The 26,575-nt window shown below is 42.4% G+C and overlaps 1 protein-coding gene across 1 annotated transcript in view; it reads right to left on the bottom strand.

Moving 5' to 3' along the window:
- ENOX1 (ecto-NOX disulfide-thiol exchanger 1) overlaps positions 1-26,575 on the bottom strand; it is a 304,449-nt gene that overhangs the window by 8,429 nt on the left and 269,445 nt on the right. The window contains exons 12-13 of the mRNA XM_006837613.1: positions 17,972-18,074; positions 2,176-2,261 (exon numbers count right to left, since the gene is read on the bottom strand). Of these exons, the coding sequence (XP_006837676.1) occupies positions 2,176-2,261; positions 17,972-18,074 (189 nt within the window). The remainder of the gene's footprint in view (positions 1-2,175; positions 2,262-17,971; positions 18,075-26,575) is intronic.

Here is a 26,575-nt window from a genome sequence, read left to right on the forward strand (position 1 = left end):
GCCCACTCACTCACTCACACACACACACTCACAACCCTCCACATGCCCACTCACTCATACACACAGACACTCAAAACCCTCCACACACCCACCCACTCACACACCCACCCACTCACACACACACACTCACAACCCTCCACACGCCCACTCACTCATACACACACTCAAAACCCTCCACACACCCACCCACTCACACACACACCCACACACACACACTCACAACCCTCCACATGCCCACTCACTCATACACACACACTCACAACCCTCCACACACCCACCCACTCACACACACACACTCACAACCCTCCACACGCCCACTCACTCATACACACAGACACTCAAAACCCTCCACACACACACCCACTCACACACCCACCCACTCACACACACAGACACTCACAACCCTCCACATGCCCACTCACTCACACACACACACTCACAACCCTCCACACACTTACACACACACACACACTCCACAGACAGTGGGTCCACAATCTGCACTGATGAAGCGGAGTACGCAGCTATCCAGGAATTCTCACATGAGTAGCAAGTGGATTCTTTGGTCACTTGATCTCATACTAAAAAACCAACTGCTTCTCAGAAAGCCTTCTCACTTGGGACTTCCAGAGAGGGGAGCAAAGAAATGGCAAAAATAAGACTCATTTCCTGAGGGCTTCCTCTATGGCAAGCACATTGGAGCAAGCAGTATTTCCTTTAATCCTCCAGACAAAGGCAGTGACCAGACTAAGGAAGAAGGGTACTGGTGAGAGAAAGGGACAAAGACACCCTTCAAAGCTTCGTTCCTGTAATCTGAGCTCACAGAGCATTTTCAGTCACCTCCCCATCCATGTAGAGGGGCACAGAGCAGGCAATAATTGTTGTTGTTGTTATGTGCCGTGGAGTCAGAACCGACTCATAGCGACCCTGTACAGGGTTTCCGAGGCAATAATAGGGTCCTGAATTTCAAGGGTCTCCTAACTCACTCATCACCACGAGCTGGCACTGTGAGTTAATGCGCCAGACTGCAAAACCGTTTGAACTGAAAGGTCGGCAGTTCAAGCTCACCAGCTGCTCTTTGGAAACCCTATGCAGGGTCGCTATGGGTTGGCACCGACTCGATGGCACTTAACAACAAGAACAGGAGCTGAGAGAGAATGGGAGGGAGTGAGTCACTATGACGGAAAAGTACTTTTTGTTCCAGAAGATTTCTTTCAGAGAGGAAGTGTCAGACCCATGGAAAGGTTGAGCATTGCTGGGATCTTGTATTGATAAGATGATTTGAATTAAAACAAGAACATAATAATGTAATTGATGATAACTAACCACTGAAAGTTTAGAATGACTTTTCTGTGAGTAATCAGGGCCATAAAACTGGTTGCTATCAAATCCATATTCTGTGGAGGAGTTTCTTGTTTCTGTTTTCCTTCTTCACTGAAAAGTTAACCCACTGCCTGGCTTCCCTCTTCTCTTCTGTGTCCACCCTCTTCCTCCAGGCAGGACTGCTTACTGACTTCACTTTCATTCACTCACATTTGACATAGAAATTAAGCTTGCTGTCTCTTCTTCCTGGGCACACACATACACCTTGATGGGCTTGGAGTAAAGCTAATTTGCAGACGAGGGAAACTGAGCCTCAGAGAATCGAGGAGAGACATCCTGACTCTGGGCGTGACCCGGGGAAGGCATGGCTGAGAATAACTTCACACTTGTTATTTTTTTCCATTTCAAGAACACTGCTGGAAAACAACAATAAATACCGCTTTCTTGAGAGACATAGCGGAGCTTTAAATTATGTGAGGTGATTTTCCCTCTACTGTTTGAAGTCCTGCATAGAGACTCCTGTGAGAATATGGTTTAAGGATGATGTCCCATTCATTATCCACGTGCCCCGATTTCTCTCTTGTTTGGGGACCGTCCAGGCCAACCTGCAACTTGAAATGCCTCACAAACTTTTCAAAGTGATTTGGTATCTGCGGAAACCATTGTCATTAGATAACCGCTTTTCTTTCTACAAAGGCAAAAGCAAGTGGAAAGAAGACAGTGATCTGCCCCAAACTGAGGAGTTCACAGGAAAAGGATTGATACCCACCTTTCCCATTATTATTTCTGGTACAGCTTATGAGAAGCCCACCTTCAGTCAGCAATCAGAGCCCAGGGGAGAAAAAAGTGATTTACCTTAGAGTCCAGCTGCTGCATGTATGACCACAGATATTCGATATTGGCTCCAAAAGGATGCACATGAAGAAACGTGGATATGATGCCTGAATTAAAACAACAACACAGGGGTTATTTAGAGGCACATTGGAATCTTAGTCAAATGATGTCTTCTCATCCCAATGCCTGTTTGTCAGACTGCCCTATTATTTCTAACGGTGCTCAGCAAATGTTTTCCAAACCACCCCACTGCTGTTAAGCTATTCCAACTCTTAGGGACCCTGTAGGACAAAGTGGTACTGCTCCCTCAGGTGTCTGAGGTGGACAGCCTCATCTTTTTCCCATTACCCTGTGACTAGCAGCCAAGTGCTTAACCCACAGAGTCACCAGAGCTTCTCCAATAAACACTGCTATGGTTGTTATGCACCATCCAGTCAGTTCCGATTCATAGAGACCGTGTATAGGGTTCCTGAGGAGCGGCTGGTGGGTTTGACCCACTGAACTTGAGGTTAGCAGGCCAGTTCTTATCATACAGTGCCACACCAGGGCACCCAACATACAATGTTGTTGTTAAGTGCCATCAAGTCTGTTCTGACCCATAACAACCCTGTATAGGGTTTCCGATAAAGCAATATGTTCTGAGGACAGTAATAGTAACATAGCAAATACAAAACACTTAATCTCCTACAATGATAGTTGTTAGCAAAGCTAGACTCCAGGATAATACATAGATGGATAAAGGAATTTCTAAACAAAGACTCCTGAAAGGAATTCCACTGCCAATTTTATGCTTGATTTACCAATACAAAAGTTTAGTTATTAGAAGGATCAAATCATCTCTCTTCTATCCCTCCGCGGACTCTGCAGTGTGAAAGTGGTTGGTACAGCTCTGTCAGAAATCATACCGCCTCACATTTTCCTGATAATTACTGTTGCTAGTTATAAAAAGTGCTTAATCCATATTTCCCCTCACTACCACTGAAGGAAGTACAAATCAAATCCTTCCCGAAACATTGGCTACTGCTCCCCAGATGTTGCTGGTTATGGGGAACCAGCTTGCTTGCCCCATCACTCTGCCGTAATTTACAAGATCACTTTAAAAGGTCTGGGAATGAATGCTTTGGCTGGAATCTGGTAATAAATCAGCAGGCTTTTCCATTGTGGAAATCAACTGTCAACACGATATTGACAAATGAGAAGCTGGGTGCTGGGGCCAGGGCTTCGGTCCACAGCCTTGCCTGTCTACCCTCCCAACTTCTTTCTCCAGGAGCAGAGCAGTAAGAATAAGGATGCGGACTCTGTGGGCAGTGCTGCTGTGTGTTAACAAGTCACCCTCGGCATGATGTTATTTGAAGTTCTCTTTCAAACAGGTTTCGAAATGAATTCAATCAGTGGATGAAGTATCGCACTCTGTTTACTTTGGGGCTTTATAGCCAAGGGTTGTAGGGGAAGAGCCACGCTTGAGATGAAATAGTTAGAAAGCATACTGTTCTTGCACCAGGTTACCCTAGGAAGTGCAGTTTAAAGAACATTACCCAGTTCACCCGGAAGCAAGGGACAGAGAACAGAAAGGGCTGGGGAAGCAACTCTCAAAGGCCTGTCCTCACACATTTGCTTTTATGAGATTTTTATTGACTTGTAGTGAAATGAGGAAGACAGAAGCCATTTATTACATTTTCCCATAAAGCCAAATTCTTGAGACTGACCTGTTTTTCCAGAGACATAAAGAACTACCATACTATTTTGTGATTATGCTCCATTTGTTATTGCTGATGCTGAAATGTCCTTTCTTTGATGAAATAATGGTGGTAGAAGATAACAATGGCAGTTTTAATATCTTTCAATAGGAAAACAGCCAGTTTTGATACACTAAGTGGCACTGTGTTGCCCTCCCGCTCTCCACCCAACCCCATACACATCTTTCTCTGTTTTTCATTTTCAATTTGATAGATCTGTCAGTCATTGCCTAGTATATGGAAATCTTAAATATGGTGAGGTGGCATGGTAGACAATCCTCTTACTAATTAGAGTTCAAATAAACAAGCTCATGAATGAGTAACTTAAAAATAAATTAGAAGAGACATAGGTGAGAAACATCTCTTGCACCCATAGGTGAGAGATAGAGGTAGGATTAAAATTAGTGGACAGGGAATTGCTTTTGTCTCAGGAAGGAAGGGGGCTTCTCCTCCAGAGAGCCGCCAAGCACTACAGCGATCATAAGCTGTATGAGACGTGTTTCAGAGTCTTAGCCCAGCGGGATATTCACCTGAAAAGTGTTTTTCTCTCTCTGCTGAGGCGCCTGGGAGTGGTTTATCCGTACGTACGCAAACAAACGCTTTTACCTTTGGAGGTGCCCACTTGCCTTATGGAGTTCTGGTGTGGTGCTGTGGGTGAATGCGCCAGACTGCAAAGCCGTTTGAACTGCAAGGTCGGCAGTTCAAGCTCACCAGCTGCTCCTCAGAAACCCTACACAGGGTCGTTATGGGTCAGAACCGACTCGATGGCACTTAACAACAACAACAACAACAACGACTTGCCTTATGGGAAACACACACATTCTTGTCCCCTAGCTCACCCTCCTCCTTGTAGGGGGTTTTTGCTTTGTGAGAAGATGGTATTTCTAAGGAGAAAGCTTTTCTTCTCCTCCTCCATGGGGCTCTCACAGACAGGCAGGAGGTGCTCTAAGACAGTGTCTCATAGATATCGGAGGGGGTGCTGCAAGCTGGGGAGATCAGCATTCCTTTCCTTGGGCGGATGCCTGTTTAAGTAACAGAGTTTGTGAACTGGCCTGTATGTACAGAGGCACAGGGGAGAGACAGCAAGGCTGGGATGAGAGTGGCACTGATGCTGCAGGGCATCTTTTGGGATGACGAGGATGTATGAGTTTCCCACAGGGCAAGTGGGCACCTCCGAAGGTGGAAGGGTTTGAGTAGTCTATGCTCCTCAGCAGCGAGAGAAACAGAACACTTGTCATATGAATATCCCGCTGGGATAAGACTCTTAACATCTCTAATAGAACTTAGGATTGCTCTAGTTAGCTGCAGTTCAGTTGAGCCTCCAACTTACGGCTGACTCACACAACACAACAAAAGACAGCCTGCTTCTTCTGCACCATCTCCACAATTGTCCCTTGCGATCAATAACATTTTCAGGGGATACCTTTTAGAAATAAAATGCTAGGTCTTTCTTCCTAGCCCATCTTAGCCTGGAAGCACTGCTGAACTCTTTCCAACGTCATACAATGGATAACCCATAGACCCTCCTATACATGCCTATACATACATACATGGAGTATGCTGTGAAATTAGATGCACTCAGTAGAATGAGTCAGAGGAAGATGGGGAGAGAAAGCTGGCAACTCTTAATCTAGGAGATGAAATGTCAAGACAGGATGTTCAGCATACCAGAAACCAGGCAGGGGGCTGAGGGGGCGCTCTAGTGGCTGCAGGAGTCGCCCCTGCGATGTTGGCATCCCTTTGTGCACACGTACTTGTATTTTCTCCTTAACTGCTACTGTCCTTCAGCCCCAGTTCTGGCTCTGGACCCCAGGGGAATCTGCCCCTAGTTGTCACATGCTCTGGTTCAATGCCAGGAACATAGTATATTTATCATAAATGTGTGATGAATGCAATATTCTCAAGAACTGAGAATAGCCAGTAAATGTGTTTAAAATGTTTGTCATTCTGTTTTAGATGAAAGGGATGAGTAAGAAAGAGCCTTTGCAATGTCTACCAGGACTAACCAATGCTGTTATCACACTCTTACTAAAACCAAGTCATTTGGGGACATTGTTCACTGGTAACGACTGCCCCTGACCATTCTGTATGGCTCATGAAGAACTTGGATGCTTGGGGAAAGAAAACGTTTCTAGAAATTGTTTTGGCCATAAAACTGACAGGAGAAATGTTCATATGCTCCCAGGGTTGATGTCTGCATACCTGTTCAAAATCAGATTAGAATAAATAGACTTGAGTATTTTCTTTATGAGGGTATCAGAACTATGTTAGTAGCAGCTGATATAAGTAGTGGCTGATATAAAAAGTTTAGCAGCTGCCACAAGATACAAGTGGGGCACACTAGACTGCTAGACAAATGTTTCCCAGGCTTTCTCCTGTGGGGGACAACAGCTATTCAGCATTGATAGAGACACAGCAGAAATGAGAAGCACTCCTCATCATCCTTGTCCCTCCTCATGCTCCTCCCCACACTCTTACCTATGCTGGAGCAACTCTGATTCATCAGTCCTGCCCCCTGGGAAAATGTCCCTTCTAAGAAGTCCCTGTTACCGAATCAGATTAATTATGAGGAAGCTTCAAAAACAAACAACAAAAGCCTCTTTGCAGTTACTTTAAAAGAACTGGAATATTCCCTGGGAATGGAAAAAAAAGGATAGCTGGCAACTCAAAATCTAATTAAAAGTGCTACACACCAGAAAATTGAGACTGCTTTATGGTCCTCTAAGAGTGACCTACAAACTTCATAAGATTACTCATTAGTAATTGAGGGTTGAAAATTTAACCATAACTGAACCAGTGGGCCCACAAAGGGAAAGATTCAACAACTGGCTTTGGCAGTTTTCATGGAGAAATAGAAGTCTCTGTGGTGCAGTGAATTTACTCGATATGGATCTTCTACCTATCATTAGTTCTTTGGAACTCCCACCAAATGACTGGGTGTTGTTGTTGTTAAGTGCCATCGAGTCGGTTCCAACCCATAGCGACCCTGTATAGGGTTTCTAAGGAGTAACTGGTGAGCTTGAACCACCAACCTTGTAGTTCAAATGGCGTTGCAGTCTGGTGCATTAATCCACAGCACCACACCAGGGGTCCGCAAATGATTGGGTGGGACCATGCAAATAGGGTACATGAGACCCTCAGGCTGGGATTAGTCAGTTTTGGCATCCCATTGGGCTTAAAAGAAACCATCTTAGATGAGGGAACAGATGGTTCCTGGCCCACTAGGTAAGAAGACTCAAGAGATGATAACGTGGAGAGATGGAACAACTAGGGCCTCTAGACTCAAGGAGGGAGAGGGGCTGTGTGCTGGCAGCTAGAAGGCAGGCTTGCAGGGCATACCCTTTGGTTGTTTGAATGATTGTATATTCTTGAGTGTTTTGGTGTACATCAAGCAAACCAACAAACAAAACCCAAAGGGAATAGAAGCAAATATTGTTGAATGATGATGCATGGAGGGGATTGTAATCATTGCAATGAAATGAAATATGATAGGATGAGTGTAAAGCTGATGTTTTCCCATGTAAACTATCACTCAATTCGCAATAATAATTTTTTAAAAAGTAGACTCATGAGCCAGCCTTTTTCCTCATCCTTGTGTGGAAAAGGGATGGCCTCAGAGACAGTGGCACAGAGAGACAGCACTGAGCTTCCCAACCCAGAGACCAATTGAAACTGAATGTCTTTGGGCAGGAGGCTGGCTTGCAGAACACACCCATTTGATTTTATCTGCAGCACTGAAATAGCTTGTAACACCTGCATAAGCAGGCGGAAGCCAAGAAGGAGACCCGTGTTCTTGCTGTACTGAAAACCAGAGCATTGCTGAATTGTTCTGATTCTGAATTGTACCATCAACTTCCCTCATAAACCTCCTCATCATCGTAAGTTTAGTCTGTGAGTTCTACGTAGCTATTTCAACAGATTATTAAACCCAGCAGGGAAGTAGTGTGTCATGAAAGGGATGTTCAGAATAGGATAAAGGAGGGTGGAGGGTGGAGGGCATGTCTGACCTGGGCCTCACAGCAATTAGCCTTGAGTTGGTAATAGAGTTTGATTCAGCTTCCCCCTTGTGGAGCCAGAGGAGGTTGGACATGGATGGCTTCCATGCCATTTTTACAGTCTCCATATTTAAGAGTGGGCTTTTCAACACTAGAAAATGCAATGAGAACTAATTTTAAAAAAGTAAAAAAAATGAATTTGTCTTAGTTATCTAGTACAGCTCTAACAGATGGATCCACAGATGGATATCTTCAACAAACAGAAATTCACTTTCTCATTGTTTAAGAGGACAGAAGTTTAAATTCTGGGTGGCGGCTCTAGGGGAAAGCTTTCTCTCTCTATCACTCAGAACGAAGGTTCTTGTCTCTTCTGAATTCCTGATTCTGAATGATCATCCTGTGGCTTGGTAGCCTTCTCCCCCATCTCTGCTTGCTTTTCTCTCCTTTAATTTCTTGTAAAATAAATGGTGTGACTCTTGTAAGACTGTGATCCAAGGTGCACCCTATACAGACCCTGCCTCATTAATTTATGTTGTTGTTTAATTGCCTGCAAGTCACTTCCGACTCACAGTAACCTTGTATAGAGTTTCCACAGAGTGGCTGGTGAATTTGAACTGCTGACCCTGAGATTCAAACTGACCTTTCGGTCCAGTGTATTATCCTGCAGCGCCACACAAGGACTCATCAACATGTGTTGTTGTTGTTAAATGCCGTCTAGTAGGTTCCAACTCATAGAGACCCTGTGTGGGGTTTCCGGAGAGCGGCTGGTGAGTTTGAACCACTGATTTTATGGTTCAAACTGACTTTGTGGTCCAGTGCATTAACCCACACCAGGAGGTGAGCATTTATAACATCACAAAATAGAGGCCAATCATATAATACTGGAAGTCATGGCCTTGCCAAGTTGACCCATGTTTTGGGGGGACACAACCCATGACAGATGTTGTCCGTACTACGGGGTTCTTTCTGCACATCTGCAGACCTTTTAAACGACTTTGGAATGAGATACAAACCAGCTCTGTACAAACTGAGGCAGACGACCCCTTTAGAAAGGCTAGGAGGGAATCCAGGATGACTTCTAGTTTTTTTGGCTTGAGCAACTGGGTGGCACCATTTTCACGGATGGGGATATTGAGGGAAGAACATGTGCGTTGTTAAGTACTGTGGAGTTGGTCCCAACACCTGGCGAACTGGTATAGAGTTTCAGAGACTTTAAAAAAAATCTTTGCAGGAGCAGAAAGCCTCATTTTTTTCCCAGAGAGGGCTGGTAGGCTTGAACCGCCGACCTTGTGGTTCACAGTCCAGTGCGTATCCTATGGAGCCACTGTGCTCCCAGGAACGTGCTAGGGCAGGCAAGCAAACCCAAAAGGATGGAATTATGATTTCTATTTGAACTGTATGAAATTTTATATGCTCATTAGCATTTAAATGGAGATATCAAATGCCCTTGAAGAAAGTAAAATTTGGAAGTGAATGGCAAAAAAAAAAAGGTATGTGAATCCAAAGTACTCCCTCGGACTCTTCAAAGCCCCCAACTCTGAGGTTAAACTGAGGAAAACCAAACAAAGAATTCTGAGAGGAAGTGAACAATATGAAAGGGTGGTTGCTGGCCATTTTAGAGACAAGTATTGATCTATTCCCATCTGGAGCAAAGAGAAGTGAAGGAAACCAAAGATCATGGCAGCAATTAGTCTATAGAAGTAATGGCCCACATGAACCACAGCTTCCTTTAGCCTGAGACCAGAAGAACTAAATGGTCCATAATTACTACTGACTAGTTTGATCAGGGATAAAATAGATGGTCTCCATTAGAATGGGAGAAAAATGTCAGACAAAACTCAAATTCATAAAAAAAGACCAAACTTACTGGACTGACAGAAACTAGAGGAGCCCCCAAGACAGTTTCCCTAAGACACCCTTTTAACTTAGGGCTGAAGCTACTCCTGGAAGTCACCTTTCAGCCAAATGATGGGTTGGCCTGTAAAATAAACACTAACACCTGCGTTCCTTAGAACAGTTAACTATATGAGAGCAATGGCCAACACTTGCCCAAAAGCCAAGAAGAGAAAGGATGTGAAGGAGAGGCTGGGGAATTAGAGGGACAGAAATGGGAAGAACTGGCACACTGGGAATAGCAACCAACATCACACAACACCTTTTCTATAAATGGTTGAATGGGAAACTCATGTGTTCTGTAAACTTTCACCTAAAACAATAAAAAACAAAACAAAAACGAAAAACAAGTAATGGAAGAGTAGTGTCATGCTAACCAAGAGAATATAATATTTCTAGAAGATGCAAGTGGGCAACTGTGTGAATTGTGCCTCACAGATGAGAGAGCTGAGGAACTAGAAATAATGAAGTTCTTAGCCACACTGACAACAGTTTCAGTGTGAAGATGAAACCAGATTAAAGTGGGCTGATGAGGGGAAAGGAAATAGAGCCCCTGAGCTTTGACACTGGTTTGGGGAGTGGTATGAGTTATGGTGTTGAAGAAGAATATTGAAAGTGCCATGCGCTGCCAAATGAACCAGTAGATCCGTTCTGGAAGAAGTGCAGCTAGAGTGCTCCTTAGGGGCCAAGATGGCCAAACTTCATCTCTTATACTTCAGACATATTGTCAGGAGGGACCAGTCAGTGGAGAAGGATATCATGTTCGGTAAGGTGGAGGATCAGAGAAAAAGAGGAAGACCCCCAATGAGATGGATTGGCCAAGTGGCATCATCGATGGACTCAAGTGTGGCAACAGTAGTGAGGTTGGCCCAAGATTGGGCAGTGTTTCATTCTGCTGTGCATAAGGTCGCTATGGGTCAATACTGACTCAATGGTACCTAACAATAACAACAAAGCTTTTCCAAAGCTTCCCAAAAAGCTTTGGAAAAGGTGCAGGGAAATGGGCTGTTAGTTGAACAAACTCAGGGGATCAAGATAGGTTTTCCTTTTTCTTTTGAAGGTATAAGAGAATAGAGGCCTCGTATGTTGATGTTATTGTTGTGAAGTTCTGTCGAGTCAGTTCTGACTCATAGTGACCTTGCCAAGGGTTTCCGAGGAGCCGCTGGTGGGTTTGAACTGTCAACTTTGTGGTTCAAAGTCCAGTGCTGACCCTACAGCGCCACACCAGGAGTCCACATGTATGTTAATGGGTATGGTCTTCTACTTACATATAAACTCACTGTTTAAGGGGCAATACAGCTTTTACAATAGTTCTTAGAGATTATAGAATATTGAGTTTAAAAAGACCCTCTAATCAAACCTTCTCATTTTATACAATGTGAGGAGTCAGGTCCAAAGAGGATAAGCGATTTGCTTTCCTTGACCCAGTGTATTAAATACCTCAACCCACAGTTACTCATGTGAGCGTCATGCGTCAAGGCTGCCTTGAAGGTATCAGGTACTGTAGTTTGTCATGTGGCTATCCCCCTCACCTTTTTGTCTGAGGAACTCCTATTTAGAAAATGATATTGGTTATCCAATGAGAGAAATATATCAATTTGCACATAAAGTTTGGTCTGTGCATTTACTCTCTGAGTTGAAATGGGAAATGGAATCCTACTGGCATAAAAGCGACCTGGAGTTTTCATTCCAAACTCTCTGCTTTTCCAACATCCACACATGTTGACAGTCTCCCAGGAAACTTCAACAAGCCCTTGGGAGGGCTATCAGCTCACTCACTGAGGTGGAGGGGCACCCTGGGGGTCTCTAGGAACCTCAACTCTGCAGATGATGCTGTATCTCTAGACACAGCTGCATTTTTCTGGGAACCTTCAGAGGCCTGACCAGAAACCTGCCTGATATATTCTTGCTTCATGCTACAGCCTATATGGAGGCTCCATGGATACTGAACTTCAGAGACAGCAGTGGGGATAACGCCGTGAAATCTGAGTCTTTCACTACACCACACGGGGACAGCTACAGAGAAATGAAAACATTTATAGGAAGTAGAGGGAGGCAAAGTTAAGAGTGGGTGGTGGAGGACTTATCGAACACTTGAGGTCTATGCTTATGCTTCTTAGAGCCTTGGGATTCTAAAAAGCTTTAAACAATTTGTCTCACATATTTGGTGTATATAATACCTGATCTTGTCTGTAGGGTTATCTATTTACTTATTTTTTGATGTCTGTCTGTCTTTCTAGTTTGGGGGAGCTAAAGTGTGTTTCAGGCTTTGTTAATACCTTCTATCTGAAATATCACTGACAATTCCCATATCTCTCCTACCCATCCTTTAGGATCCGATTAGACTCTCCTTTCTTCCGACAAGGAAATCTGTAGCACAAGCAGCCCCATATGCCTCCGAATTTCTGATTTTAGTATAAATAGCATGCTATTCCAATTCAGTACTTTCGTCACAAGTTTAGGGAACACATAGATTGACACATTGGCCACAACAGTGGGCAGAAACGAGCCAACAACCCAGAAGTTGGCACAGGAGTGGGCAAAGTTTCCTTCTGTTCCTCAGAAGGTGGTTCTGGGTTGAAGATGGTAACTAGCAACCTTGGGCTTCTTGAGGGAAGAGTTCCATGATCACTGCCAGCGGACACAGATCTTGGCGTACCACTACCCACGATTTCTGAAAACATGGTCCCAGAAATGCCTGCATCAGTTTCACCTAGGAAATGTAGTCTGAAAATGAGCAGCATCTCTGTATGTGGAGCCAAAGAGTCTGCCTTTTAAGCAGGCTGTCCAGATGGTTCTTGTTCCCAATGAAGCTGGATAAATTCTTACAGTAAGCTCTTGACAAATGTTCGTTGATTTATTGATATGGGCTTTGGAAACAAGATTTAGGTCAATGACTCATTCTTTATGGTCAGTAGCTTTCAGAGAGGGACACACTCCCCAGATAACTTCCCTCACATGCAGCTTAAATATTGCCTCAACTCTATTCATGGACAGCATCTGGAAGTCACCATTCAACCTTCTTGAAAAGCATTTCCTTACCTCCCATTGATCTTCTTCCTAACCTCCATGCACTTTGGGAGCATTCCAGATGAAAGCCTGGTTATATGCATGTGTGTGACATGGTGGCATGTGATGGGCAAAGTGGTCTGGGTAGGACTTGAAGTAATGACTTTCCTTGATTTGCAGAGAAGTTAATATGATAGGGAAGGAGTTTACTAGGCTGTTGAGAATTTGAGAACAATTCTCAGGGACCAGAGAAGATTTGAAGAAGAGTGACTTTACAAACAGTCAAAGTTGTTTCAGCATTGGTGACTGACGATAGCTGGATGGGATGTTCACTTACCACTAACATTGGCAGGGTGCTCATTGCAATTGCTGGGACGGGGAATCTATTGTGATAATATTAAAAAAAACATGAGACTATGGAGTGATACGGACACAGAATTATACTGGCAACATCTTCTTGGAGATATTAAGTTATCAATAAAAAAATTGGGAGTCCTTTTCCTTCATTAAAATACCCAGTGGTTTCCAGCCACTCCAGAGCTTCAGAACTTTGGTTCTAAATTAAAAGTATTGACCCATTACATTCAACATGACTTCACTAATGACAAATCCAACATGTGGGCCACATGTGAAATGGACTAGGGGTTCTTCCACAAACGGGCCTAACCTGTGTTGACTATAATGTTGTGATTTATAAAATGCTACCCTGCAGTGTCTGATGGAAATCAAATTGTTTTAGACCCAATTACATGCCACAAGGATTAATTGGAAAAATAATCCAGAAGTCATAATAATAAAACACTTCCTGAGGGCCTATTTTCTTTAGTTGAGTTGGAACTCAGTACCCCATCCCTGTTAGTAGTCTAGAAGAAAGTCTGGCAGAATAAACTCCCACTGATCCTGGTGGTAGATACCCAGGTTATATGACTTGTAATAAAGACTTCAATTTTATATATCATCATGAGAATGTCTGAAAAAAATCCATGATTTGCCCAGAGAAATCAGTGTTGCAAATAATTACAAGAAACCAGGTTTACTTGTTGTTTAGGGCATTCTAGTCTCGATTCCCCATAGACAGAAACCATTTGGAAAACTGATTTCTCTCTCCTCTCCCCTCTCAGGTCATCAAGATTTGTGCCAGGTGTTGTGGAACTTCTGAATATATTGATATAAGTGGACGCCCAGAAATGATGGCGACTTTACCAACTGTATTCCTAAGTGAAGAGATGGCCTTAGAGTAGGCACCACTGTATTCTCTGGTGTAATTACTGCAATGGCAGATTTTTTAGGGGAATTACAAAGTCCTCTCCAGATGTCTAGGGGACTCTCAGAATTGTTCTTCCTAAAGGAATTCTTCCTGTACAATTCAAAACATGAGGGCCTGACTCTAGGAACCACTCTTTCTCTGTAGCTCCATCCAAGGCACTGTTAGAACCATAATCTATCCCCACCACAACCTACATCTAGATTCTAGAAGATTCAGAGAGATCTTTATATTCTCCCAACATTCAGGTATGTACAAAATATAAATGGGCGAGCACAGTTAGCAGAAAGGCACATTTACAGGCAGGAGTAGAAGGGTTCCCCATGATGGCATTCTCTTGGAAGATTGTTCTCTCCTTGACAACAAAGCTGAGTATGTCAATAGGTTCGATGGGGATGGATTTGGGCAGGAGGTCACACCTGTAGTGCAACTTTCATTAAGTAAAATAAAATCTGGAGTTCAGTGGAGAGACATCAGAGAAGTGAAGGAAAAAAATCAAACTCTGAGGTTTATTATAATAATAATAAGTTAAAAAACGGGATCTCCAGCCTCCTTTCTATCTAAACATTTTAATATATATGGATTCAAAATGAGTATCACTCCCATTTCTCTGGGACTCAGTCTGAGCTCCAAAGGCTAATAACATAGGTGTACTAACTCAGATCCCCAACAGTGAAGGAGAAGGTCATGGAAAATTTAAGAACTGGATGTGCCAACATTTTATTAAAGGTCATTTGCTTACAAATATCCTTTTCTTTCTGATACACTTGAGTTATCCAATTTCATTATTTTTTTCTAATACTGAAGACTTCAGCATGCCATTAACATATAGAGAGTAAAACATATAATTTCTTATTTTTGGAGGAAATTGATTTTATATATACATATTTTTAAGGACCTTCAAATCAGTTCTGACTCATTATGACCCTGTATAAGGTTTCCAAGGAGTGGTTGGTGAGTTTGAACCATGTACTTTGCAGTTCAAATGGACCTTGTGGCCCAGTTTGGGCTTATCCTTCAGTGCCACACCAGGACTCGATATATATATATATGAAAAAATGGTGACTCTGTAGGATAATCACTAGGCTGAAAACCACAAGTTCAGTGGTTCAAACCCAACAGGCTCTCCACATGAGAAAGGTAAGGCTTTCTGCTCCCACAAAGATTTAAAAGTCTCAAAAACCCTATACAGGGTCGCTATAAGTTAAACTGGCACGATGCTATTTAGCAACAATATATATGTATATATGTATGTACACACACACAGGAGTATGGTGGCTCCATATGATAAGCAATGGACTAGGAACCACAACGTCTGCGGTTTGAGCCCATCAGCCACTCCTTGAGAGAAAGATGAGGCTTTCTGCTCCCATGAAGATATTAAAAAGCCTCGGAAACCCTTTACAAGTTCAATGTAAGTTTGAACTGACTGGACGACACTTTACAACAGTAACAATCTACACACACACACCTGGGGACTTCAGGAAAATCATGGAAAAATGGAATGAAAAGACGATGCAATTGTCCATGAACTTGAAGTCCCTTCATATATACATTGCTGTTGTTGAGAAGCGCTGTGGAGTCGGTTCTGCCTCATAGTGATCCTATAAATGTTTCCAAGGAGATGCTGCTGAGTTTGAACTGTCGAACTTTATGTTCCAGTGCTTTATTCGACAGTGCCACACCAGTATTCATACACACACACACACACACACACACACACACATCTATAAGTTAGTAACTATTGAGGGGACATTGTAAATGAACTGCATGGTGGTGGTAGTTATGTGCCATAGAGTCGGTTCTGACTCACAGCGACCCTGTACAGGGTTTCCAAGGCAGCAAATCTTTGTGGAAGAAGAAAGCCTCATTTTTCTCCTGTGGAACAGCTGGTGGTTTCGAACTGCTGACAATGAGATTAGCAGCCCGATTCGTAACCACTACGCTACCAGAGCTCTGAGGCTATTAAAAGGGGTTATAATCTCTACTGAGAAGAAGGAAGTAGCAAAACTCAAGAACTTCTCCCATTTTGTAACACAAAATCTTCAAGTGGTCTGTATTAATCAGGCTTAAACAAACAGGGAAAGCTTTCTGCAGACTATCATGGGCTTTGTTCTGACCCTAAAAGCATCATGGGTGAAATCACACCTTTGTCATACTGAGTGGAAGAAAAACAGTTGTCAGAATTTGACATATTTTCCAATGGAAGAATAAACCAGTTACCAACTACATGTGGGTTCATTTTGGGTTCCTGGAAGTGATAGCATATCAACATGTCTTATGAGACTGTGCTTGGCATGTTATTACAGCTGTATATCATCAGAGAGAAGAAAATAATTGGTTTTCCTTAGAGTATCTCTAAGTTGATGTCATAGTCAATAACCCTGTAGTTGAAAAATCTATATGTGATGGATGAAGTTTTGACTATCTTTTGAATTTAATTCCTTCTGTGCCAGCTTCTAAAGGCCCCGGTGTCCCAGTCACTTTGAGGGGAGTGTACACAGTGTTTAGAAAATGCAACCAGGTGTTCCTTCTCTCAGATAACTAACTCTGGAAAAACAATCTGTCTAAGAATAACATGGCCTCATTCGTTACTCTTGACTGTGCTATGGAGGAGCTCGTTTGTACGTAGACCCCAGCTCCAGGGGCATTGCCAGGCGCAGCTGGGATCTATGCATCTCAGTGTGAGGTGGTGGCTTCCATCCCTTGGGGTTTCAGGTCCTAGAGTTAAGGCAGCAGCCTCTAAGGTGGGGCCGCCGGCCCATCACCAGCACATCTTTACTGGGAGCTCTTCCTGTGAGAACAGTACAGTACTACCTTGGATCCCCTGATGATTGTAAAGAGAATTAGAATTAGAGCTTTGTCGGTGATCCACACAAGAAAAGGCAACCTAGATTTGAGTAGTGAACGTTTTTCTGGAAACAGCAAACTGCCTTCCTTCTTGTCTCCCCGTCCTTAGCGGCCAGTATGTTTGCTTTATTTGGAAAACAGATTCACAGACTTGGGCAGGAAGCCTGGATTACATGCCCTGCATTTCACCAGCATCTGCAATTTGGATGTTCCTGTAGTATCAGCATGAAGGTCTGACCCTGGGACTCACCTTAGAATTTGAGTCCCTGGGTGGGACAAACTGGTAAGCACTCAGCAACTAACTTGAAAGGTTAGATGTTCAAATTCTCCCAGAGGGACTTTGGAAAGAAGGGCTGGGAATTGACTTTAGAAAACTGAGACATTGAAAATCCTATAAAACACATGGGGCATCATGAATGAGTTGGAATGAACACAGGAATCACTGGTTTGCTGGTTTAAGGGATTTACAGATTAATCTGAGGCTCAATGCTGTTTTGAAACCTGGGGATCTGTCCTGGTTTGAGACTTTGGAACTGGATCCAAGTTGGTCTCAGACTGAAATGGGCAGTTCCTGATTTAAAATTTTAGATTTATGATATGAGAGTGGGTGCTCCGGTGGCACAGTGGTTAAAGCATTGGGCTACTAACAGAAAGGTTGGCAGCTCGAACCCACCAGCTGTTCCGTGGGAGAAAGATGTGGCAATCTGTTTTTGTAAAGATTTTGGAACCCTGTGGGCCAGGTCTGCCGTCCTTTAGGGCCATTATGACTTGGAATAGATTCAACAGCAGTGGGTTTAATATGTGAGATACAAATTAATTTGTCTTTTGAACTCAGTTTTGTCAGACCATCAACTAACACAAGGTTAAAAAAGAGCAAACCCCTCATTAGTTTGCATTCTACTAATCTGAAGTATATGTCAAGAATCTGGACAAAGTCAATCTCAACTCTGAGCAGAAGGTAAAGCTTTTTAAATTGTTAACAAGTTGGAGGGGAATTATTTAAATATGATTTAAGTAAATGATCTAAGAATTATTTAAGAGGAGAGATTAGGAAAACTGAATTTGCTTACCTATTAGGAGAGCTTCTTTCTCTGATTTTAATCCTTGGCTTCTCTTCTCAATATTGTTCTCTCGGTCTTGGTTGACTAACGCAACTGTCAACACATTGATTTCCTATAACGTTAACAGACAAACAACATACATGTGCTTATGCAGATTCTGTGCATTTCAATAAAAACCCACCAGGTCTCTTAAACTCACTCTATAAAAGAGGTCATCACTTCCATTTATAATAGACTACTGACTCTTTTAAATAATTGATCTATTGGTCCAACAAAAGAAAAAAAGTAATTCTAGAATTTAAGCTCCTAGCAATGGCTGCCAGCAAAGCAAGTAATTCTCAGTACAAGTGGCAAATTTGGCATATATTATCTTAGATTTTTGTCCATGTTTTGATTAAAGTCTGCTGGTAAAAACTGTATTTGACTGTAACTGGCACTCCTCTAACATGTTTTATTTCAAATATGAATGGAGATTACTCAGAAAAAGCATACAGCCTACTGATGATAATATTATCCCAGTAATTTGTGATTGTATTGAAAGTTGAGATAGAATTTTTGTTGTTGTTGTTAAGTGCCATTGGGTCACTTCTGAATGACAGCAACTATATATAGGTCTCTGAGGAGCAACTGGGGTGCTTGCACTGCTGAACTTGTAGTTAGCAGTCAAGTGCTTATCCTACAGCATTTAGGAGTGTGTAATTTGGGGAGGTATGTATCATCATACACAATTGTAAAATGTAAATAAACTTAAGGTTGAGAAATTTCCAAAAATAAAGAACTGTATAACAAGCCACTGGACTAGGAAACATTGTTGGTGTCAGGTGCCGTTGAGTCGATTTAGACTCATAGTGAGCCTATGCACAACAGAGCGAAAAAACTGCCTGATCCTGGCCAACCTCACAATTGTTGTCATGCTTGAGCCCATTGATGTTGCCACTTTGCCAATCCATCTCGCTGGGGGTCTTCCTCTTTTTCTCTGACCCTCCACCTCACCAAGCATGATATCCTTCTCCAGCGACTGGTCCCTCCTGATAATATGTCCAAATCATGAGAGATAAAGTGTGGCCATCCTGGCCTTCAAGGAGCACTCTGGCTGCACTTCTTCCAAGACAAATCTGTTTGTTCTTTTGGCAGCCCATGGCACTTTCAATATTCTCCTCCAACACCATAACTCAAAAGCATCAATTCTTCTATGGTCTTCCTTATTCATTGTCCAGCTTTTGCATGCATATGAAAATACCATGGCTTGGGTCAGGCGCACGTTAGTCCTCAAGCTGACATCTTTGCTCTTCAACACTTTAAAAAGGTCTTGTGCAGCACATTTGCCCAATGCAATATATCCTTTGATTTCTTAACTGCTGCTTCCATGAATGTTGATGGTTGAACCAAGAAGAATGAAGTCCTTGACAATTTCAATCTTTTTTTCCGTTGATAAGTATGTTGTTTATTGGTCCAGTGGTGAGGATTTTTGTTTTCTTTACAATAAGGTGCAATCCATACTGAAGGCTATGGTCTTTGATCTTCATCAGTAAATATTTTAAGTCCTCTTCATTTTCAGCAATTATTAATGCTATGTTATTTTTAGATCTTTCTATGGTCTTTTTGTGGAGAGCATGGTAGCTTCATAAGATAAGCAGTAGACTGTGATGCACAGGTCTGCAGTTCAAGTCCAACAGCTGCTCCACAGGAGAAAGATGAGACTTTCTGCTCCTGCTAAGATTTAAAAAACCATGGAAACCCTATACAAGGTCATTATGAGTTGGAACTGATTTGACAGCACTTAACAACATGACCTTTTTAAACTTAAAAACAGAGACAAAGATTTAACTCATATCCTCCATGACTTGATATTAGCAATCAAACAGGATAATGATTTTAATACAAAGTCAAATTTAATAATAAGAGACCTGCATATGGGAAAGAGTAAAACCATTTTAGAGTCATTGAGGATTCTTGGAAAGGAGTAGCTCACTGAAAGATGGGTCAGAAAGAAGGATTGTTGTTGTTAAGTACCGTGGAGTCAGTTCTCACTCATAGTGACCCTGCACAGGGTTTCCGAGGCTGTAAATCTTTATGGGAGCAGAATGCCTCATCTTTCTTCCGTGGAACCACTGGTAGTTTCAAACTGCCGACCTTGAGGTTAGCAGCCCGATTCGTAACCACTACGCTGCCAGAGCTCCTTGAAAGAAGGATTATCACATAACAAAAAGTTAAGGATGCTGTTTCCATATGATGGTGGGAAATCTCCTGGAAGAATGAAGAATGGGTAGATGAGGCCAGGACTCCTGGTGTGGTGCTGAATTGACTTGATGGCAGTGGGAAAATGCCCTGCAGCTTAATCACCCTGCTTTGGCTTATTAACTCTTACAGCGTTAGTTCATGAGATGGGTAAACTCTCATGTAATACAGTTGTTCCCAACGATAAGCACAAAGTAAGGTTAATACGGATGTGTTTTAAGGGCTACAAGATAAGACAAGACCAGCACTGGACTGTGAACCACAAAGTTGACATTTCAAAACCACCATCTGCTCTTTGGAAAGTCTATTCAGGGTGGCTATGAGTAGGAATTGATTTGACAGCACTAAACAGTGACGTAGTGGTTACGAATCGGGCTGTGAACCGCAAGGTCAGCAGTTCGAAACTACCAGCGGTTCCGCGGGAGAAAGAGGAGGCGTTCTGCTCCCGTAAAGATTTACAGCCTCGGAAACCCTGTACAGGGTCGCTATGAGTCGGAACCGACTCCAAGGCACATAACAACAACAACAACAACAACAGCAACAACAGATTAGGCCAAGTGGTCAAAAAAGTATTTGGGAAACAGATGTTAACCAGGTCTACAATTGGTTATGGGCCAGATAATGAGCTAGTTTATACAATACATTAGTGTAAAGAAAGCACAAATGCTCACTACTGAATCAATAAATCACATCACGATTAACTGTTCTTTATTGGTCCAGTTATCAAGACTTAATTTTGCTCAGATCAATCATCAACACTCATGGAAGCATAAATCAAGAAATCAAACAACATATTGCAATAAGCAAATTTGCTGCACAACACCTTTTTAAAGTATTCAAAAGTAAAGATGTCAGTTTGAGGACTAAAGTGTGCCTGACCCAAATTATGATATTTTTACTAGCCTCATATTCATGTGAAAGTTGGACAATGAATAAGGAAGACTGTAGAATAATAAATACATTTGAGTTAATGGTGTTGGAGAAGAATGTTAAAAGTATCAAGAGCTGCCATGAGAACAAACAGATCTGTGTTGGAAGAAGTACAACCAGAGTGTTCCTTGGAAGCCAGAATGAAGCAAGACTTCATCTTTCATACTTCAGACATATTGTCAGAAGGGGCCAATCTCTGGAAAAGGATATCCTGATGGGTAAGGTGGAAGGTCAGAGAAAAAGAGGAAGAGCCCCAAGGAGATGGATTGATACCGTGGCAGCAGCAATTGGCTCAGGTTTAACAATGATAGTGAGGATACACAGGACTGGACTGAGCAGTGTTTCATTCTGTTGTACATAAGGTCGCTATGAGTCATAATTGGCTTTATGGCATCTCACAACAACAACATACAGATGAACAAAATTAGCCAGGTAACAGAATATTTAATACTGTTGGGGTAATATTAAGCATGGAAAGAGTACAAACCCCTGTTTTATTCAAATAAAAACAGAGACTCTGTGTGTGCCAGTCAAACTATATCTGTGGGTTGACCTTGACCTATGAGCTGTTGTTGTTAGTTGCCACTGAGTTAGCTCTTGCTCATGGTGACCCTAGGTACAGCAGATTGAAATATGGCCCAGTTCTGCTCCATCATACAATTGGTGGCATGCTCAAGCATGTGACCTCTGGGTACTATTTCATTAATCAGGGAGGCTTAGGAGTTCTTCTGAGAAATTGTGGTTGAAATATTTGGTGAACATGCAGGAAGCTCTTCTAAGGGTCAAACCTATACTCTGAAGATTGAGCAAGACTGAAAGAGGTGAAGATGGAAAGGTTCTGTATTGAGGGAATCGTGGTAATGTGATGACAGATCAGAAGGAAGATTCTGTTTGATTAGAACAAATCAACTGGGGCCTGAGGTTTACAATTGGAGTATGGCCATGAGGACAGGGATCAGAAGAAGTCTGGAGAGCCAACCTGCACAGAAATGGCCAGTAGGGATGAACGGAATCTTAGTAACCAGCCCAGTGGAAAACACATTGCCGAACTTTAAAACAGAAAGAACTCAGAAGTTTGTGTATGTAGGATTAGAGCATTTTATAAGGAGGAATTACAGTGAAGGGACTAGGAATTTCTTCTGTGATACAACAGCATGTGAATATGGCATTTTCTGACAAGGCTGTCTGAAGTAGAGCAGAGAAGGCTTCATCTCTCTGGGCTAGGCTTAAATGCAGAGCCTGCTGAGCTATGTTAGTGGTATGCTCCAAGGATAAATTGGTTCTGCAGGGTCAAGACACTGGACCTACATGCCTGGAAGGGGAAAATTGCTGAGCAGAGCACAGGCTGGGGCCCTGTAAAGGTCTTCCGATAAATGTAAGATGCTTAGGAAGAAAGAGAATGGAAGAGCATTAACTAGGGCGATGATTGCATCACTTGTAAAAAATACAAATAATGAACCCAAGGGCTGAGTGGAAAGAGTGTCTACAAGATAGGGTAATCTGTTCTCTGCTTGGATGATAATTGGGGCCAAATGAAATTACTCACAAGAGTTTAGCAAACAACAGGCCCAAATTAATTGCCAAGACTGAGTGGTATCCTGAGGCCATGGTACCGTCAAGGATGGCAGGATTAGTAAAGACCACAGTAGGCAGGCAGCACGTAAGGAGCCAGCAGGAAATAGCAATGGAAGAATATACTGAGACCACCCAACCCTATGGTTAGGCATCTGTTCTGTGTTCGCAGCTGGAGTCATAAAGAAAAGGGGACGTTCAGCAGGGACCTAATAAGTGCTATTGAGTGAACAATGTCTATAAGAGCCAGATATTGCCGACCAGTGCCTGGTGACTTGATGATGTTTTAGTCTTGAATATTGTAGCCTTTGCCTGCTGACCACAAATGTTACACTTACATGGTCATCAGCAGTGACTCAGGAGTGGGAAACTCCTCTCTGCAAGTCTCCTAAAACCACCTAGCACTTGTTGGCTGGACAGAGACCAAGGCTTGGCAGATGTATCAGCCTCTAAACTATAAGATGGTGTGGTGCTGTGGGCTCATGCATCAGGCTGCAGAGTCATTTAATCTGTAAGGTCGGTGGTTCAAGCTCACCAGCTGCTCCTTGGAAACCCTATACAGGGTTGCTATGGGTCGGAATCGACTTGACGGCATTTAACAGCAGCAGCAGCAAATTATAAGACTGGCGGTTGGAACTCACTACGTGCTCCTCGGAAACCTTATACAGGGTTGCTATGAGTCTGAACCGACACGATAGCACTTAACAACAACAAAAGATACTTCTGTGAGTTCTGGCCAGGTGGGAAGGGAGCTGCTTTTTTGAGTTTTCTAGGAGGTAGAAGAGGAACTGTGTTGGGAAGGGGTATAGGACTGAACGTAGCTGATCAAGTAAGCTCCAAGGAATACTTAGATATTACAATAAACTGAGATGAAGAATCTCTACGATGGGAAATATTATTTCCATGATCATGAAAGGAATGTCCAAGCACACAGAGACTTGGGTCTATAACATCACTTAGAGTGGAATAGCTTGTGACCACTCAAAAGAGTTACTGATAAAAGCTTGCAAGTGGGAAACTAACATACAACTATTGGTATTACCCTGTTTGGAGTAAAGAGTGAAGAAAATCAAAGACTCAAGGAGAAAATCAGTCCAAAGGGCTAATGGACCAGAAATGCTATCCACAGCCTCCACTTTCCTGAAACCAGAAGAACTAGATGGTGTCAATCCTACCACAATGGCCAAATGATCGGAATCACAATAGAAGGCCTTAGGCAGAGCTGGGGGAAATTTCATGCAAAATTCACCATCATAAAGAAGACCAGACTTACTGGTCTAATAAGAGACTTGTGGAACCCTGAGATGATGGTCCTTAGATACTCTTCAAACCTGGAATTGAACCCATCCCCAGGGTCACATTTCAGCCAACCCACCCCCAGGGTCAACTTTCCCACTTTCAGTTGTTTTTGTTGTTATTAAGTGCTGTTGAGTCAATTCTGACCCTTAGCAACCCTGTATAGGGTTTCTGAGGAGCAGCTGGTGAGCTTGAACCACCGACCTTGCAGTTCAAATGGCTTTGTAGTCTGGTGCATTAACCCATAGCATAAACAAACAACAGCTGTTAGGAATGTATTCCTTAGAATCATCAACCAAATGAAACCAGCAGGGAAGCATTTGTCCAAAACTAAAATTCAAAAGGCAGGAAGGGGCAGAGAGAAGGATGAATGAAACCTGGAGCTCTGGGAGGAAGTGAGAAGAGAGCTGTTGCAGTCAAGGGATTGCAACAACACACAAAACAGAATATAGATAAATTGTTAAAAGGCGGAAAAAAGTGGTACCCTATTCTTGTCATCACATATCAGTGTTTGGGAAAACCAATTAAATAACAAATCAAGTGTTTTACACAAACAAAGTGTTACTTCTGACTAAGTGTCCTGGAAGAAGCTCTGGTGGCATTATGGGTTACCCCACCAGCCACTCTGCAGGAGAAAGATGAGGCTATCTGATCCCATAAAGATTTACAGTCTCAGAAACCATATGGAACAGGTCTAGTCTATGAGTTGGAATTGACTTAATGGCAGCAGAAAAATGCCCTGCAGCTTAATAACCCTGCTTTGGCTTATTAACTCTTACAGCGTTAGTTCGTGAGATGGGTAAACCCTCATGTAATACAGTTGTTCCCAACTATAAGCACAAAGTAAAGTTAATACGGATGTGTTTTAAGGGCTACAAGACAAGATAGTGATTTCACAGCTGTACTTTATAATCTTTATAATCTTTTCCCACTATAACAAAGGGGGTAGTGTGTTCATCATTCATGAATCCTGCATCCCTAGTGAATAAGGTTAATCTGAACTGACTGTATTTATGAATCCTGGTGTGGTGCTGGTGCATAACCGTGGGGAGCAAGGTCAGTTTGAACCACAAGGTCAGAGGTTCAAACTTGTCATGCGCTCCTCAGAAACCCTATACAGGGTCACTGTGAGTTGGAAATGACTAGATGGCACTTAACAATAGTAACAACATGTTTATAATATTGTTGCTCAATTGACAAGGAAACTAAAATGATTGGTATTTTGCAAGTTTGAGTTAGTCTATAAGGAATTAATTACCATCAATTACTCATATGCAAATTCAAACTGAAGCTGAATAAAGTGAAAACAAGACCATGAGAGCCCAAATATGACCTTGAATATATCCCACCTGAATTTAGAGATCATCTGAAGAACAGGTTTGATACATTAAACACTAAAGACCGAATTGTGCGATGACATCAAGAACATCATACATGAAGAAAGCAAAAAGTCATTAAGAAGACAAGAAAGAAGGAAAAGGTCAAAATGGATGTCAGAAGAGATACTGAAACTTGCTCTCCAGTGTAGAGATGCTAAAGCAAATGGAAGAAATTAGGAGGTACAAGAGCTGAACAGAAAATTTCAAAGATCAGCTTGAGAAGATTAAACCAAATATCACAACAAAATGTGCAAAGATCTGGAGTCAGAAAACCAAAAGGGAAGAACACGCTCAGCATCTTAAATTGGGGGGACTGAAGGAAAAATTCAAGCCTTGACTTTCGTTATTGAAAGATTCTCTGGGAAAATTATTGAATGATGCAGAAAGCATCAAGAGAAGATGGAAGGAATACACAGAGTCATTGTACCAAGAGGGAATGGTTACTGTTCAACCGTTTCAAGAGGTAGCATATGATCAAGAGCCAATGATACTGAAGGAGGAAGTCCAAGGTGCAGTGAAGGAATTGGCAAAGAACAAGACACCAGGAATTGATGGAATAAAAATTGAAATCTTTCGAGAAAGTGAGGCAGCACGGGAGGGACTCACCAATCTATGCCAAGAAATTTGGAAGACAACTAGCTGGCTGATTGATTGGAAGAGATCCATATTTGTGCCCATTCCAAAGAGAGGTGACCCAACGGAATGCGGAAATCATCGGACAATATAGTTGATATCCCATGTGAGTAGTTTTACTAAAGGTAATACAGAAACAGCTGCAAGTATACATTGACAAAGAACTTCCAGAGGTTCAAGCTGGATTCAGAAGAGGCCATGGAACGAGGGGTATCATTGCTGATGTCTGATGGATGTTGGCTGAAAGCAGAGAATATCAGAAAGATGTTTACCTTTGCTTTATTGACTACACAAAGGCTTTCGATTGTGTGGATCATAACAAGCTATGGACAACATTGCAAAGTATGAGTATTATGGAACACTTAATTGTGCTCATGAGGAATCTGTACCTGGACCAAGAGGCAGCTGTTCAAACAGAACATGGGTACACTGAATGGTTAAAATTAAGAAAGGTGTGTGACAAGCTTGTATTCTTTCACCATACTTATTCAAGTTGTATACTGAGCAAATAATCCAAGAAGCTGGATTATATGAAGAAAAATGTGGCATCAGGATTGGAGGAAGA

The sequence above is a fragment of the Chrysochloris asiatica genome, unplaced genomic scaffold (genome assembly GCF_000296735.1).
Source record: "Chrysochloris asiatica unplaced genomic scaffold, ChrAsi1.0 scaffold00022, whole genome shotgun sequence".
Classification (NCBI taxonomy): domain Eukaryota; kingdom Metazoa; phylum Chordata; class Mammalia; order Afrosoricida; family Chrysochloridae; genus Chrysochloris; species Chrysochloris asiatica.